The sequence below is a fragment of the Prosopis cineraria genome, unplaced genomic scaffold (assembly GCF_029017545.1).
Source record: "Prosopis cineraria cultivar Desert tree isolate PC_DT_omini unplaced genomic scaffold, ASM2901754v1 PC2, whole genome shotgun sequence".
NCBI lineage: Eukaryota > Viridiplantae > Streptophyta > Magnoliopsida > Fabales > Fabaceae > Prosopis > Prosopis cineraria.
The window spans coordinates 21,243,030-21,258,967 of record NW_026555333.1 but is presented as its reverse complement, the minus strand read 5'-3'; the positions used below and the strand labels follow the sequence as shown (position 1 = coordinate 21,258,967).

The following is a 15,938-nucleotide window of genomic DNA, read 5'->3' as shown; positions in this document are numbered from 1 at the left end:
CAGCACCAACAATAGTATTATTTCTATTAGAAACAATAGTTACCTATAATAAACTAATGATATCTTTAATATTTTACAGAAATCAAGTCCAATCATCGTGAGTTTCACTACTAACTATTACAAAAGCCAATTGAAATAACTCATTATTAGCATTGTATGTTGAAGCTACTAGTGTAACACCCTCAAATTTACAAACCAATTTTTCACAAATTATTAATTCAATAAATCATTTTTTATTGAACCCTTATCATACTCTAATCATGGTAGAAAAATTTCTACCATGATACATCCAAGACAATATACCACAAGTCTTAAAATATCTCAAAAAAATAATTAGAACCATGAGGGATAGACATAATCCTCATGGCATGATATTCAAATCAGATCATAAATCAAGAGGGACAGACATAATCTTCTTGGTCATATAAATACTTTTAATAAAAAGGATTAGAGTTTACATGTTTCACAAATAAGATATGTCCTAAGTTGGCACAAGATACATTGTATAATCTAAATTAAGAGGCAACGTAAAAGATGGTGTCTCATACACCAAAGTTATACCTCTGGTACTTTCTCGACTGGACTCTCTCCTGTAAAAATATTAACCACGGGAAATGAGACTTAAAAGTCCCAGTAACCAAAAATTAATATGTAATGATGCATGTGGATGTAACTAATCATGCGATTGCTAAGTGGGCACACAAAAACATTTAATCAAACAATATTTCCAAACAAACCAAACAAGTATTTAATTGCATGACTGCACCTTATATCCTCTTTTCGCCATGCTCGGACGCCAAATTACTCGGCCAAAGGTGAGTTGGACCAAGCGACACGCCACTCATTAGGTCCAATGAGGGCTTACCACATGGTAATAATTAACTGAATAGAAATTCTCATTAACACCATATATTAAAATACCCTGACAAGTCATACATCATTCAAATATCCAAACAGGAATATATCCGAACAATAATATCTCATCATGATAAATAAAAATAAATTTTTAACCCACTTGACAATAATTTCAAACAAGTATATACAGTATTTATTTTTTAATAATTTATAATTTTTCCAAACAATAAAACAACTCATAACCATTCACAAACACACCCATCACAACACATTAATAATGGTTACCTTGTGTCTTGAATAATAAGTTCCCCTTCACAACTCCTTTTTCACCACTATCTTTGTCAATATAATCTACATAATTATTTTACAATACTATATATTAATTTTACATTAAAATAAATAACTCTAATTTAAAGAGTTAGAAAGTCTGAGATCTATAATTCATATTAATGCTAATTTAAGATTTATGTCTCATTTAACTTTCCAAATTCTTTTCTAAAATTCTCGTATCCTAATAAACTATTTTTTTATCCTCAAATCACTTCTAGTATCACATTTTCAATATTCTAAAAATTCATCCAAAAATAAATTAAAAATTTTAGAATTATCCTGAAGCCTCAAATCACCTTTCTATTACCTCAAAAATACCTATTCATACTTAAATAAATATTTAATAATCAGAGGTTCATCCCTACATCTCAGATTCCACATAAATTCAACCATATAGATCTAGATTTTAACTCAAAAATTCTTAAACATGAGTTTCAACCTCAAGAAAATATTCTATAATATTTATTATATCCCTAAGAGTTTCAACCTATATTTTTAATCCATCATATCATCAGATTAACTATCTTATAGAAAAATCTTAATCAAAATATTTACTCTATCCTACAAAATAATCATATCACTAGAAAGCTAATATTATTTAGAAAATAACTATAAAATTAATTTTGTAATTAAATAAATTTTTAAATGCTAATCTAAACAGGAAAGTTAGAATACCTGAAGAAAAAGAAAATAATCCCCCCTTACGAGAAAACGCCGAGCAACGTGAGAGGAAGAGAGAAAAATGATATAAAAATGGAATTGTGGGTCCTAAAATTATATTAAAAAAACTATAGGTCTGAATTTAATTATTCAAACCTTTGAGTCATAAGTTATAATTTCTTCTAAATTGCATCTTAGCCTCTCATGCTTCCTAATGCATACACCCCATCCTTTTTATACATGAAGGCACCTCTTCTCTTCCCTCATCTAACCAATGTGGAACTTAGAAACAACAACCTTCCACCCCCTTTTTTTTTTGTTCCTTCTTCTCTACCTTCTCTTTTTTTAACACACACATAAAAAAATTATTTATGTATTATATCTTAACTAAATATTTCTTATGTGGTTTTAAATTTAAATTTTTAAATTCATAATTAAATACCTAACCATAATATTATTTCTAAATAACCTCAAATAATATAAATTCCTATTATTATCATTTTTTCCTCAAAACCTAAATTCCACAATTTCTTTATTATATAAAAATTAGGATGTTACAACTAGTAAGGTGACCCGATAAGGACCACTGAGGAAACATCCATCCACATATAAAATAGGCCTAGCTCTAAACAAGAATCCTTTAATAGAACAACTATATGCAATAAATAATCGTTCAAATCTATTGTTCTTAGAAGCCACCCATTTTGCTATAGTGTCAGCATCAATCTCCATTAGTCTATTACACAACCAAGGAATAAGCATATATGATTAGTCAAGAAGCCCATTTATTTTCACTAATGCCCTCTCTTTTACTCTTAAGGCTTGAGATAAGTTAGACTTATGCCATAGTTTCTATATATGTTAGCTTTGATTTCATTAGGTCTTTTTTCTACGTTAGACCTTACTACGTCATCAATTATAGATGAAGTTAATGTACACCTTGTACTGTAAGAAACTTCAAGGTCTTTTTAGATAGAATGTAAGTGTTCGTTCTTGAAAGTTGCTACACGAAGCAAGGACATTGACTTCCTTAATGAATATGTTGTTATCTTCTATTGACATCCTTTTGCCTTGCATTCTGCAATTATTTTATTTGTTTTGTTCTTTACAAATTTATATTCAAACTTGTATACAATACTATATTTGTAGATTGCTTGTCTACAATCATTAGTACTTGCAAAAATCTGCCCAGGTCCTACTAATAAATCCTTTCACTTTATTACATTTAGGTCAGGCATTGGTGTTGGGATACTTTGTATTGCACATATTAGAACTTCAAGATCTTGTGTAGCATGTGAATTCCCAGCTAAACATCCTGCTCTACATTTCCATTCAAATCATGTTTATTACTACCATTCATATTCATATTAGCATAATATTAATCATGCAACTATTAAAAAAACTTACTCATCAATTAAATCTCTTGTTGCCTCTATACTTTGCTATATCTTCCCAATGATGTACACATGAGCAAAATTATCATTCAATTTGGTTAGTTGATTTATCCCTTCATCATCTTTAAGGTCTAAAAGAGCATTACAATCAAACTTTACTGTGTACTTCAACTCTATTCCATTTAAATCACAATTCGAGCATGATGAAATCAATCTAACAAGTCTTTCAAGAGACATTCCCTATCCGATCATTCTTCCATTACAACTCCCCTATCATAATGCATTATCCCATGCATATGTTTTACAATATCTCCACCAAAATGAAAATAACAAAAACTTTCTTTAAACAACTACTTTCCATTATACCCAATAATATCAACCTACAATAAGAAAAATAAAATATAATAATATATCACTTAGAAACAAATTACTTTTGACATAAGTGATTTTTGTATCGGTGAGATAGTGACAATATAAAAATATGGACACTCGATGATAAATTCTTACACTTTTAGTTGCAAAATATCGAATCTTTAGAAACGTGAAATAAAAAAGAAATCATTCATGTTCAGTTGCAAAAAGTGTTCCATCTTTTTCCTTACAAGAGCCATTTTGCAAGAAATCAAATCTTAATGGAGTCAACCTTTTTGTTCAGATGCAGGGATTTGTCAAAAAAAAAACACCTATTTAAATGCACCAACCAAACAAATTTATCAGAGAATAAGAGCTTCCTTGAGTCAATAATTAAGGCAACTCCATCTCTTTCAAGTGCAACTCTGTTTTAGGAATGAGTATTCTTCAATGTGCAGCTCCACTACTTACATGCAACTCTCATTAATGGCGGGAAAGAGACATATCGAGAGAAAAATCTAGAGCTGATGAGTGTACATGTTATATTTAATTATAGGGACATTTTCATTATTTTTATTATAACTCTAATTTGTAAAAAAATAGTATGGGACTTTATTGACCTTTTACAATTACTTGGGACTTAATTGATCTAAAATTGATTTTTTGATGTCATTTTCCCTAATTGTTTTCCAGCTTTGTGGTGACCAGGAATTATATTGTCGGGTGATATTTTTGTTATACACTACTCAAATAATTGCATGGATTCGAATCTCCAAGTGGTTTGTTTGACAGTACAATGATTATGATAGATGACTGATGAGAAAACTTTTATTATTGTAAAACGGTACACAATTATCTTTCGTGCAATAATTTCTATAGCATGTGTGCATACCTCGCAGACGGTGACAATATAATCAGGGGTAGAGACAAGGGATCTCACAGCCCCCTAATTTTTTTTTTTTTTTACTGAAGTATAGAGTTATATATTTTGAGCTCTTTAAATTAATATATTACAGAAAACATTGAGACACAAAATGAGGGGTTTTGCTTCAATTTTATATATAGTCTTTTATATATATATAGTTCTCATTTCCAACGAGCTAATATTACATATATACTCTATAAGAATTGATATTATTTAATTTTGTTTTTATTTTATATTTTTGGTGTTCTGATTATCACTATATGTTATTGACAGCAACTTTTGTATTTATTCTTGCTTTCATTATTGCCCTTCCAGTAGATATTGGTGGTATTGATGAGCTTATTTTTAGATTTGTACTTTATGCAAATAATACTATAGGGAGAATATCAATGAAGAATTCTTGAAAGAATTTAATATCTATTTGATAATAAAGTTGAATGGATCATATACTTCACTACAAAAAAATTGACTTTTGACGACGACAAAAAGTCGCCGCCAAAAGTCCAAAAGCCGTCGCTAAAAAATTTTAGCGACGACTTTCCGCCACTAAAAATCATCGCTATAACAACCGTTGCTAATAATTTTTTACGGCGACAAATATTGTCGCCGCCAAAAGTCTTTTTTCCGTTAAAAGTCTTTTTAGTAACAACAAATGTCACCGCCAAAAAGACTTTTAGCGGTGACAATTTGTCACCGCCAAAACTTTTTTTTAAGAAATAATAATTTATTTTATGCCACATCACTCTGCCACTTGTGCATTAAGTGATGCCACGTCACCTACCATATATGCAACAGATTATGCCACATCACTTGCCATCTTGTGTCACATCACAGTCTATGTGTTCAACAGATAATGCCACATCACCCAACCATCTCATGCCATGTCACATGACACATGTGCACTTCCTCAAGTCACCTCATGTGCCACGTCACCATCTCGTGCCACATCACCTGCCATGTGTATGCCCCCGTCAAGCTACCTCATGTGCCACGCCACCAGTTCATGCTATATCACCTATCACGTGTGTGCCTTCTCAAACAACCTCACGTGCCACGTCACCACCACACGCCACGTCACATATTTGGTGTGAAATATGACAAAGCCAAGATTTGAACCCTTGACCTCTCCCTCCTCCAAACCTTAAACCTCCCTTCTATGCCAATTGAACTGAAATATACCTGCAGTTATTATATGTAAAATTAAATATATATTATGTAACTGCATACACATATATCAAATAATATATGATTAAAAAGAGATATATATATATATATATATATATTATTTTATTTTCAATTATTAATATGACAAAATGATTTATATGAATATTTAAATTATAATTTTAATAAAATATTATTTTTAACAATAAATATTATTTTTTTAGGAAAATGAACTTAAAATAAACAATTTTTAAATATTAAAATAATATTCTTATATACATTGTAATAAATTTTTAAATTATATTTTTATTTTTTAAATGAAAATTATTAAGTATATAATTTGTTTATAAAAATGTATTATATTATTTTATGTTAAATATCTTTTACTTTTTTCTTCTCCATATTTTTCTCTAAAATTGATAAACTAAATGATTAAATTTTTATCTTCTCTCAAAATAGCTAAATATTTCCCCCTCTTTTAATAAAAATATATTTTATAGATAATTTTTCAATATCTTAAAAAATTATTTTAATAAAAAATTAATTTTAACTACATAAATTTTGTTAATAGTCATTTTGAATAATTTTGAAAATGAATACTAATAACTTTTGTAATATATGATAATTACAAGAATCTCTGTGTGATCAATCTAGTTAACATCTAATCATCTTCAATCTTATAGAAAGGTGGATTTGAGTAGTTATTCATATTATTCTTAGTAATAATTAGTTATAAAATGTTATTATAGCAATGAAAATCTAAATATACTAGGAGGAATTACATGAAATCCTTGTCCAAAAGTCATTAAAGCTCAATAGAAGAAGTAAATACTATATATATATCAAGCTAAGCATAAAGTACGTAATATGCTAAGTAGTCTATAATATCATTAGCATCTCATGATGTTTGTACAACTTTAACTTCTTAATGCCATTTATGTATTTGATTGTAAGTAATAATTTATGTATAACTTAACCTAATTATAATTGAAGTAATAACCCATTAAGATTTAAATTTATCATATTAAAATACTAACTTAATAACATAATTCTTACAAAAAAAAATGAGCTATATATGTCTAAAAAATGATTATGAATAATATAAAATTAAAAAATTTAATAATTAAACTTAGCACACTTTAACTATTATTTTTTATTTCACGTTTCTATATATAATTTATTTTTAATTCTATACATAAAATAAGAAATTTAATTTCATAAATATATTTTGAATAATTTTATTTAATTATTTTTTTAATTTTTAAATTATTTTTTATAAAAATACTTTTGGTTGAAATTATATTAATTATTTTTTAATTTTTAAATTATTTTTTATAAAAAAGCTATTTGTCGCCGCCAAAAGTAAATTATATTAATTATTTTTAATTTTTAATTTATTTTTTATAAAAATACTTTTGGTGGTGATAAAATGTTGCCTCCAAAAGTGAACTTTTAGTGGCGACAAATTAAAGTCGCCGTCGCCACTAAAAGTGACTTTAAGCGGCGAGTTTGATTTATCGCCACTAAAAATATAGTTTTGGCAACAACTTTTGGCGGCAACAATTTGTCGCCGCCAAAAGTGGGCGTCGACTTTGATTTGTCGCCGCTAAAAGTCCACTTTTGGCAGCGACTTTTTTAGTCGCCACTAAAAGTTGTCGCCAAAAGTCATATTTTTTGTAGTGCTTGTTAAAACAATAACTTCACTTATTAGTTGTAAATGTTTACTTGTTAAAAATCCTTATTCAATATTAAATTCCTTCAATAGTCCTTCAATGATATTCTTTTAATAATATTATTATTTTTAGTGCCATTATTCATATACTTCCATGCCTATAGGTTTCCACTTTTACTCTTTGGGGTAAATAACATTCATTAATGAATGGTTATACAATGACGGTCCTTACGAACTAATTATTCCACGCTTCTTACTTAGTTACTAGTGTAGCTTGTTACATGGGTTGTAAGTGTGGAGACTTAGTTTTTATCTAGGTATGTGCCATTAGTTTGTTGCTGCATATTAAATATACTTTTGTCTATTGAAGAATATTTTCAACTATTTCACATATTTTAAAAAAATTAATTTTTTATATCATGAAAAATGAGATGTACTTTTATTTTTTTCCCGTAGCTTTAAATAATAATATAGCTACAATAAATATATTCACTGTAATTAAGAAATGGTAAAATTGGAAAAAAAAAAGTTTAATTATTATAAAGTGTCCTACATTTTTTATCGAACAATACTTCCAAAAGATGTGCTACAAATATGACCAAAGGGATTGATACCCCAATTTATGTACACTTTTGTTGTTGCACATTAGATATATTTTATGTAAAGCTCCAGTTTAGTTTCTTAATTTTATAAAATAAATTTTTAGTCCCTCAACCTTAATATCATCAATTAATGTCAAATGATGATCTTTTGTGTCAATTATTGTTAGTTTAATTAAAAAATGAAATTCAACAAGTCAACATTTAAAAATGTTTTATCAACATTTAAATGTTTAAAATTGATTTTTCTTTTTTTTTTTTTGGTTAATGAAACTAACCATATCAAGGTTAGAGAATATGGAGAAAAAAAAACTTTATAAAATTCATGAATTAAACTAAAACATTGTATAAAATTAAAAGAGACTAGCTAAAGATACACTTTACACATTATCTATTATTTGATAATAAAAATGTAAAATGCATTGCACCACATGCATATACTTAAAAGACAATATTTTTTATTTTGTCATACAATTTTATCCCAACTTAAAAAGACAATGGTAATTTACACCACTTATCTTATTTTATGTCCAAGGCCAAATCATTTGATATAAATAAATACAACTACTATGGAGCAATTCTTACATATTATCTATTAGTTGATAATAAAAAATATGTAACATGCATTGCACCACATATATATACTGGATCAATGTATAACTGATATTGAGAAATCAAAGAGGAAAAGAATATTGATGAAAACCTTTTTTAATTAATCAACAACAATAATTACAAAACATTCCTTCACTTGAAGGATTACAAAACTAATCAACCCATTTGGGTACTAATAACCATGTGTGAGGACCAAGTTAACCTCCCTCTTAAGGTAGGATTTCAACCCCATATCCTCTAAACACAATAAGACACCTTTTATATAGAACTTAGGGTCCAAAACTAACTAATGTGATTAACACTAATCACATGGTAATACTCTAATATTCCAACAACAGAAAAGACAATGTTTTTTTATTTTGTTATAAAATTTTATCCCAACTTAATATGGTAATGGTAATTTATATCGCTTCGCTTATTTTATGTCCAAGGCCGAATCATTTGATATAAATAAATACAACAACTATGGATCAATTCATGGTGATTTGTAAATTTTGCCTCCAAGATTTCTCAAAATTCACAAACCAAATGCAGTGAATCCTCCATCAACACAAATAATTTGTCCTGTTATGTAGGAGGCTGCTGGCAAGCAAAGGAACGGCACCACAGAAGATGTCTCATTTGGGTTCCCAATTCGTTTCAAAGGTATTCCTCTAATGAAATCCTCTTGTAACTTTTTATCTTCAAGGAGCTGCTATAAGAATAATAACAAAACTATTCTTAATTAAATTAAGTACATGACTCTTATGGATTTTGTGCAACAACAAAATGAGAAGAGAATTAAGTATAGAATAGAATAATTACCCGATCACCGAGGGGTGTCTTAGTAATGCCTGGTGCAACACAATTAGTCCTTATATTATCTTTCGCCCACTCACATGCCAAGTTCTTGGTGAGTTGGTTCATTGCTCCTGTATGCATTTCAAATTTTCTTATGCAATGATTGGATTGATGGATTTAGATTTGAAATCTTGCATATTAAATAATCTCACATTTAAAATTCATGTATTTAAAGATCCTTTGCTTTTGTAATTTAAAAAAATTCAAATAAAAAAATGAGTTCAGATTCGAAAGAAAAACATAAAATTGAGAATAGGTTTACTTATATTTTTTTAAATGGGAGTCATCATAGCAGCATCAATAGTCAAAACATGAGGATAACCAAATATTTGAAATGACAGGAATTTCAAATGACTAGTATGTGAAGAGAATTTGAAATTATAAAAGAATTATAATGTACAATTAATGAAATTTTCTACACATATATCTTACCACAAAAATCAAATAAAGGGAACAATATAATTACCTTTTGTTGCACTATATAGGGATCCCACATTTAAAGATACCACACCGGCCATGGAAGATATGAAAATGATGCTCGCAGCTTCTGAAGCTTTTAAAAGAGGATATGCAAGTTGGCTCATGTGATATGCAGATTCTAGATTTGTGCTAATAAAAAATGAGAAATCTTCTGCTGTATATTCCTCAGTTTGTTTCTTTATAGTTGTCCCTACATTGTTTACCTATTTATTAATAAAACATTAGCTTATAAAAAAAAGATATAAATACCCAAAATCTTAAAAGAATAATATATCGTAAAGTCCTAAAAGAAAAAATTAACAACAGTTAAATCCAGACAAAATTTTTAAAAAATGAGTTATAAATATTGATTCAGATAGTTGCAAATAGCTAGAGTCCTAAAGTGCAAACAGAGAGTTACATTGAGAATTTAAATGTTTTATTTACAATTAAAACTTTTGAATTTCCAACTATATATTTATAATTTATTTTTCACAAAATTTTATTAGAGACCTAACTATCATTAATTCTCTATATTGAGACTTAAATGTAATTCTCCTCAAAATCTTTCTAATATGGAGCCTTAAGAAAATCCATGAGAAGAACTTTGCTCACAATTTTTTTAAGCTTTTCTCACTTAATTTGTTAGGAGAAAAGCATTGTTTTCTTGCAGAACTGCTAGAGGCCAAAAAATTGATGGGATCTAAGAAGCACACATCAAATAAAGGCATCTAGCATCTATACTGATCACACACGCTATAATCAAGAGTTAAAAGATAAAAATATTCAAGAATCTTTTCATCAGGAGTGTGTAGTAATTTTAAGTTAGCAGCAGTGCATAAATATCCATAAATTCTTTTCAGTAAGGACAATTTTTCCATGTTTCTCATCAAAATAACTGACGATGAAATCAAAGGAATTAAATAATTATGAGCATGGGAAAACATAAGGACATGGGATGTCCAAACACTGGGATTCATTCGGCTGGAAATTAAATTCTTTCCATCTGACATGATAGCTAGGTTGCGGTATAGGATTTTCCTTCTAATGGTGTTGTGGAATCTTTTGAGAATGCGGTTTCATCAAAAGTCAACTATTCTACTCACATGACTTGACTTTTTATTTTTGGAAAAATGATAATTGAAGACTATAAAAAAAATTAATGTAAAATATAGACTTTAAGTTATAAATTCTTGAATTTTCAGTTATAAAAAAGAAGAAGAAATTAAACATAATGTATAAAAATACCCATAAACTTTATCTTCAAATACAAAAAAATCCCAAAAAAAAATTTCTAGGTATAAAAGTGTCATGCACCATTGTAAACTTAAAAATACCAAAAGCTCCTACAGAAATAGTTTCTGTGTATTTTTGATTCTTAACTCAACATCTTGTGTCCACATTAAAGGATGTTAAGCCATTTTAATGGTTTCATGAAGCATGCCGCCTCATTAAAAAAAGTTGATGAGTACTTCTATACTTTTGTTAACTTAAGGAAGCTAGATGCTCCTAACAAAACAATTCTTATGTATTTTTATCTTTTTAACCCTAATCAATCACAAATTAGAACATGGGAAACATTCTCTTTCCAACACATGAAGAAAACTATTCTATACATTATCAGTGATAAAAAAAAGCACATACATTACAAATATGTAAAATTAGTTTACTGACAAGGATATTGAGTTTTCCATGAAAGACTGAGGAAACTTTAGTGATGAGATTTTGTCTCTGTGCAGAAGAAACCATATCACAGATTGAACCAGTAACTTGAAGTCCCTTTGCAGTCCATTGTTGCAGGCATTCATTAAGCTCAGACTCATTTCTAGAACAAGTATGCACAGCAGCCCCTAACTGTGCTAGCTCCTCCACAATAGCATGCCTAAAATTCATCACCATAAAAAATTGAATTTAGTTTATAGATTTAATGCCTTGAGGAGCAATATATAGATATATTCTATATTTGACAAACCAGACCTTTTGATGAGCAAGTTTCTAAAATTCTGGACTCTAAATTTAATTTTGTTTGCATATATGAAACAACACACTCGCTAAAACCCTAACTTCACCAGATATATTAAATATAATTCTTGATGTAATGAAAGAATGAAAAAGAACAAGATAAGACATGACACGATTTCTTTAACCAGAGAGAGACAGAGAAAGAGAGAGAGACCCGATTCCTTTGGTTCCACCAGTAACAAGTGCAGTCATGCCTTGAAGAGACCACCTATTGGAATTTGCCTTTGATGCCATTTCTCTTTTTCTTTCTCTACTCACAACTAAACTGTGTCAACAATAACAGAAGCGATTTTTCATTCTCTTATCCTTTTTGTAATAGCCCAACTTCAATTCCTAGCTTTCTTTTTATTTTTCCTTTGAATCATTAGTTTCTATATAAAATAAGAGATATTTTAATATTTTAAAATCTCAAGACGGTTGAGTTATGTATTTTTTTAAACAATTTTTCAAAAATAAAAGGTGTAATTGTGATTATTTCCTTAAAAAATCATTCAAGAAAACAAAACTGCCACAGTTGTTTTGAGATTTTAAAATATCAAAATGTCTCTTATTTTATATAGAAACTAATAATAAAAAAACAAAGCTTAAAAGTTAGGACATTACAAAGAATATTAAAGAAAAGCATACTAGAAATCCCTAACCCAAAAAGACCAACTAGTTAGAACCCTAATAGTTACAATTGTTAATTAGCAAAACAAATTAACAAACAAAAAAGAAGGGGAAAGCTTTAACACTAGGGGACATGAACTTATTATCCACAAACCTTATCTAATCCCAAAACCGTGTAGATACCCATGCCTCACCAGTCATCCGTTTGCCCGATGTGGGACAACTTGTTTCCACAACCGACGCTTTTTCTCCATTCATATATAGTAAGTCCCAAAAAAAAAAAAATAACAACAGTTAGGTCCAAACAAAATTTTAAAAAAGAGTTATATATAGTAATTTAGACAATTATAAATAATTGAAACTCTAAATTGCAAACAGAGTTACATTTGAAATTTAAATGTTTTATTTGTAATTAAAACTTCTGAATTTGCAACTGTATATTTGAATTTATATTTATAATTTATTTTTCAAAAAAAATTATTGAGGATTTAACTGTAATTAATTCTCTCTATTGAGACTTAAATATAATTCTCCCCAAAATATTTCTAATATGGGGCCTTAAGAAAATCAATAAAAAGCATTTTTCTCACAATTACTTTAGGCTTTTCTCAAAAACAAAACTGCCACAATTGTTTTGGAATTTTAAAATATAAAAATGTCTCTCATTTTATGTAGAAACTAATAATAAAAAAACAAAGCTTAGAAGTTTGGACATTACAAAGAATAATAAAGAAAAGCACATTAGAAGTCCCTAACCCAAAAAGACCAACCAGTTAAAACCTTAATAGTTACAATTGTTAATTAGCAAAAGAAATTAACAAACAAACAAGAAGAGGAAAGCTTTAACACTAGTGGACATGAAGTTATTATCCACAAACCTTATCTCATCCCAAAACCGTGTGGATACCCATGCCTCATCAGTCATCCGCTTGCCCCATGTGGGACAATTTGTTTCCACAAACGAGGTTTTTTCTCCATTCATGTTTATTTAAAAAAAAATCTTGTACTTTATTTGTTATCAAAACTTGATCCTTTTAATTTTTTTTTATTAGGGAGTGTTTGGTTTTTTATTTTTGGCAACTAAAAGCGGAGCTATCAATAAAAGCTAACATGACCCTTAAGATTGTGACATCTAAGGGCTCAAGCCCAAAAACTTATATATTTTAAATTGATTATGTTTTACAAACCCAACTTTTATTGATAGGCTGAAATCTTGTATACTTTTTTATTTAAATTTATAACAATGTTAATACACAATTTAACAACTTATATCATTTTCATATATTAATTCTAAAATTTGATATAAATCCAACAATTTCAACAATTAAATTTTCAACAATTTCAACCATATACTATTATAAAAAATGAGAGAAAAATGCATGGCCTAAAAAAGCTAGCTCAAGCTCATTTTTAAAAAGCTTATAAAGGCATATCCTTAAAGCTCTTTTATGCAAAAAAAATTTCATTTCAAGGCTAACCTTAGAAAAATACAAGGTCTAAATGAATAGATAGCTTGAAGGGTCTAATGCATATTAATGATTAAAAATACTCTGTGAAGCACATTTTTACGTTCTAAGAGTCGAATTCATATATATTTTAAGAAAAATTATGTATAGATTTTATGGAGCAAACTAATTTATAAATAAGTCCCGCAAAATTTGAAAACTATAGATAGGTCCCTTGAAGCCTAAGTGTAATTTAAAATTAGACTATAAAGACAATAATACCCCTATTAAATATACATTGCATCAATTAAATAATTAATTTACAACTATTTCATCTACAATTTACAAATATAATTTTAAATTTTTATAACTATAATGTAATATATCCAATAGTTAAACAATCATGTGTTACTAATAAAGTTTAACATTAATTATTTACAACAACTTCATTAGTAATTTATAACTATAATTTCAATTTTTTGCAACTATAAATTCACATATTTAATAGTTAAATTGATTAATATAATTATTGGATATATAAAGTTACAATTGTAAAAAATTTAAGATATAGTTATAAATTACTGATAAAGTAGTTGTAAATTATTATGACTTATGTAGTGTGTGTGTGTGTGTGTGTGTGTGTGTGTAATAGAGACATTATTGTCTTTTTATCTCAATTTTAAATTATACTTAAGTCTCAAAGGACCTAGGTAGAGTCGAAAAAATGGGTTGAACCCATGGGCTAGCCTGTTCAACCCGCTAATTTTAATAGGTTAGGTTGAAAGAATTAGTTCATTTTTTAAAATGGGTTGGGCTAGTCCAATCTGCAAAAATAACAGGTTAAAATAGGCTAACTCGCAGGCTAAATGGGGCAGCCTATAGGCTAGCCTATTTTTAAAAAAAATAATTTATTTTTTCAATCATAATATATCTTCTTATAAATATATAATAATGACAATATTTCTCAAATCTATAATTTACAAGTTTCAAATATGTTCTTTACATTTGAAAGATAGTGTAAATCTTTCTTAAAAATTGCAAAATGAAGTTTTTGTTATAGTTTGTAAATCAATTATTTATTAGTTTTTATAGAAATATTTTAAATATATATTATTTATTAATCTCATAAGATCTACTGATTGAAATCACAAACATAAATTCATTGAGAAAAATAATATGGTTTATATTCAAATTTTATTTTAAAAAATAATATGAGAAAAATTATTGTCTATATATATGATAAGTTGATTATAAATTTTAAATTATTTTAAAAAAATAAAATTATATTTTGCGGGCTGATGGGGGTTGGGTTGGGTTTTCTTAACCCGTTTATTTTGGCAAGCTGGCCTAACCCAACCCGCTAAAATGCTAACCTATGCAAGCTAGTCTGCTGGTTGGGCCGCAACTCGTTTGCACAGCTTTAGACCTACGTGTAGTTTCTAAATTTCGTAGTATTTATTTTTAAAAAAGTCTACTCCACAAGACATATATATAATTTTTTTATTTTTTATTTGTAAAAACTCAGTGCTTAATGATTCTTTAACTCAATAAATTACATGAAATTATTTAGATTAAAATTTAAAAATTGAATCAATAATACAATTTAAATTGATAATTCTTCTGCAGGTACTACACCCACATGTTTTTACGTAGGTGGACAACTACTATCCAATTTCTCACTGTAGGCCCTATATTTTTCCAATTCAATAAACAACAATTGAAACTGTAGTTCTACAGTACAATATCAATTGGACCAAACACTTGGCCAACTATTATGGTAATAAAAAATATTAAACCCATTTACAAAATGTCAACCATGGTTAAAAAAAACTAAATAATGAAAAGTCTAGTATCATTAAAATGAATCAAAATACCTTTTACAAACACAAATACAATCTTCCATGGTAGATAGACATTCTCTACCATAATAATCATACTATGATAAAAAAGAGTTTCTAGCCGTTGTAAAAAATAATTTTTAATTAGTGTAAAAAGTGTATTTTA

The 15,938-nt window shown here is 28.0% G+C and overlaps 1 protein-coding gene across 6 annotated transcripts; it reads right to left on the bottom strand.

The window, feature by feature from the left end:
* Positions 1-8,639: 8,639 nt before the first annotated feature.
* On the bottom strand, positions 8,640-12,721 carry LOC129302355 (tropinone reductase homolog At2g29170-like). 6 transcript variants are annotated; one of them, XM_054941172.1, is made up of 6 exons: positions 12,644-12,721; positions 12,035-12,145; positions 11,533-11,740; positions 9,866-10,082; positions 9,364-9,470; positions 8,640-9,253 (listed from the first exon to the last, which is right to left on the bottom strand). In XM_054941172.1, exons 2-6 carry the CDS (start codon positions 12,112-12,114, stop codon positions 9,077-9,079), a joined length of 789 nt encoding a protein of 262 aa, XP_054797147.1. In that variant the 5' UTR covers positions 12,115-12,145; positions 12,644-12,721; the 3' UTR covers positions 8,640-9,076. The 6 variants fall into 6 exon arrangements, 4 of the variants coding, with proteins under 4 accessions (XP_054797147.1, XP_054797149.1, XP_054797146.1 ...); XM_054941174.1 differs by lacking the exon at positions 12,644-12,721 and having other exon boundaries at positions 8,640-9,273; positions 12,035-12,238; XM_054941171.1 differs by lacking the exon at positions 12,644-12,721 and having other exon boundaries at positions 12,035-12,233.
* Positions 12,722-15,938: the final 3,217 nt, after the last annotated feature.

What these genes read in the sequence shown, in the direction of transcription:
- LOC129302355 (XM_054941172.1), bottom strand. Translation starts at nt 12,114, where the DNA reads ATGGCATCAAAGGCAAATTCCAATAGGTGGTCTCTTCAAGGCATGACT. An exon ending in CCTATATAGTGCAACAAAAG is followed by an intron (nt 9,471 to 9,865) that starts GTAATTATATTG and finishes AAATGCATACAG; the next exon opens with GAGCAATGAACCAACTCACC. An exon ending in AGACACCCCTCGGTGATCGG is followed by an intron (nt 9,254 to 9,363) that starts GTAATTATTCTA and finishes TTATTCTTATAG; the next exon opens with CAGCTCCTTGAAGATAAAAA.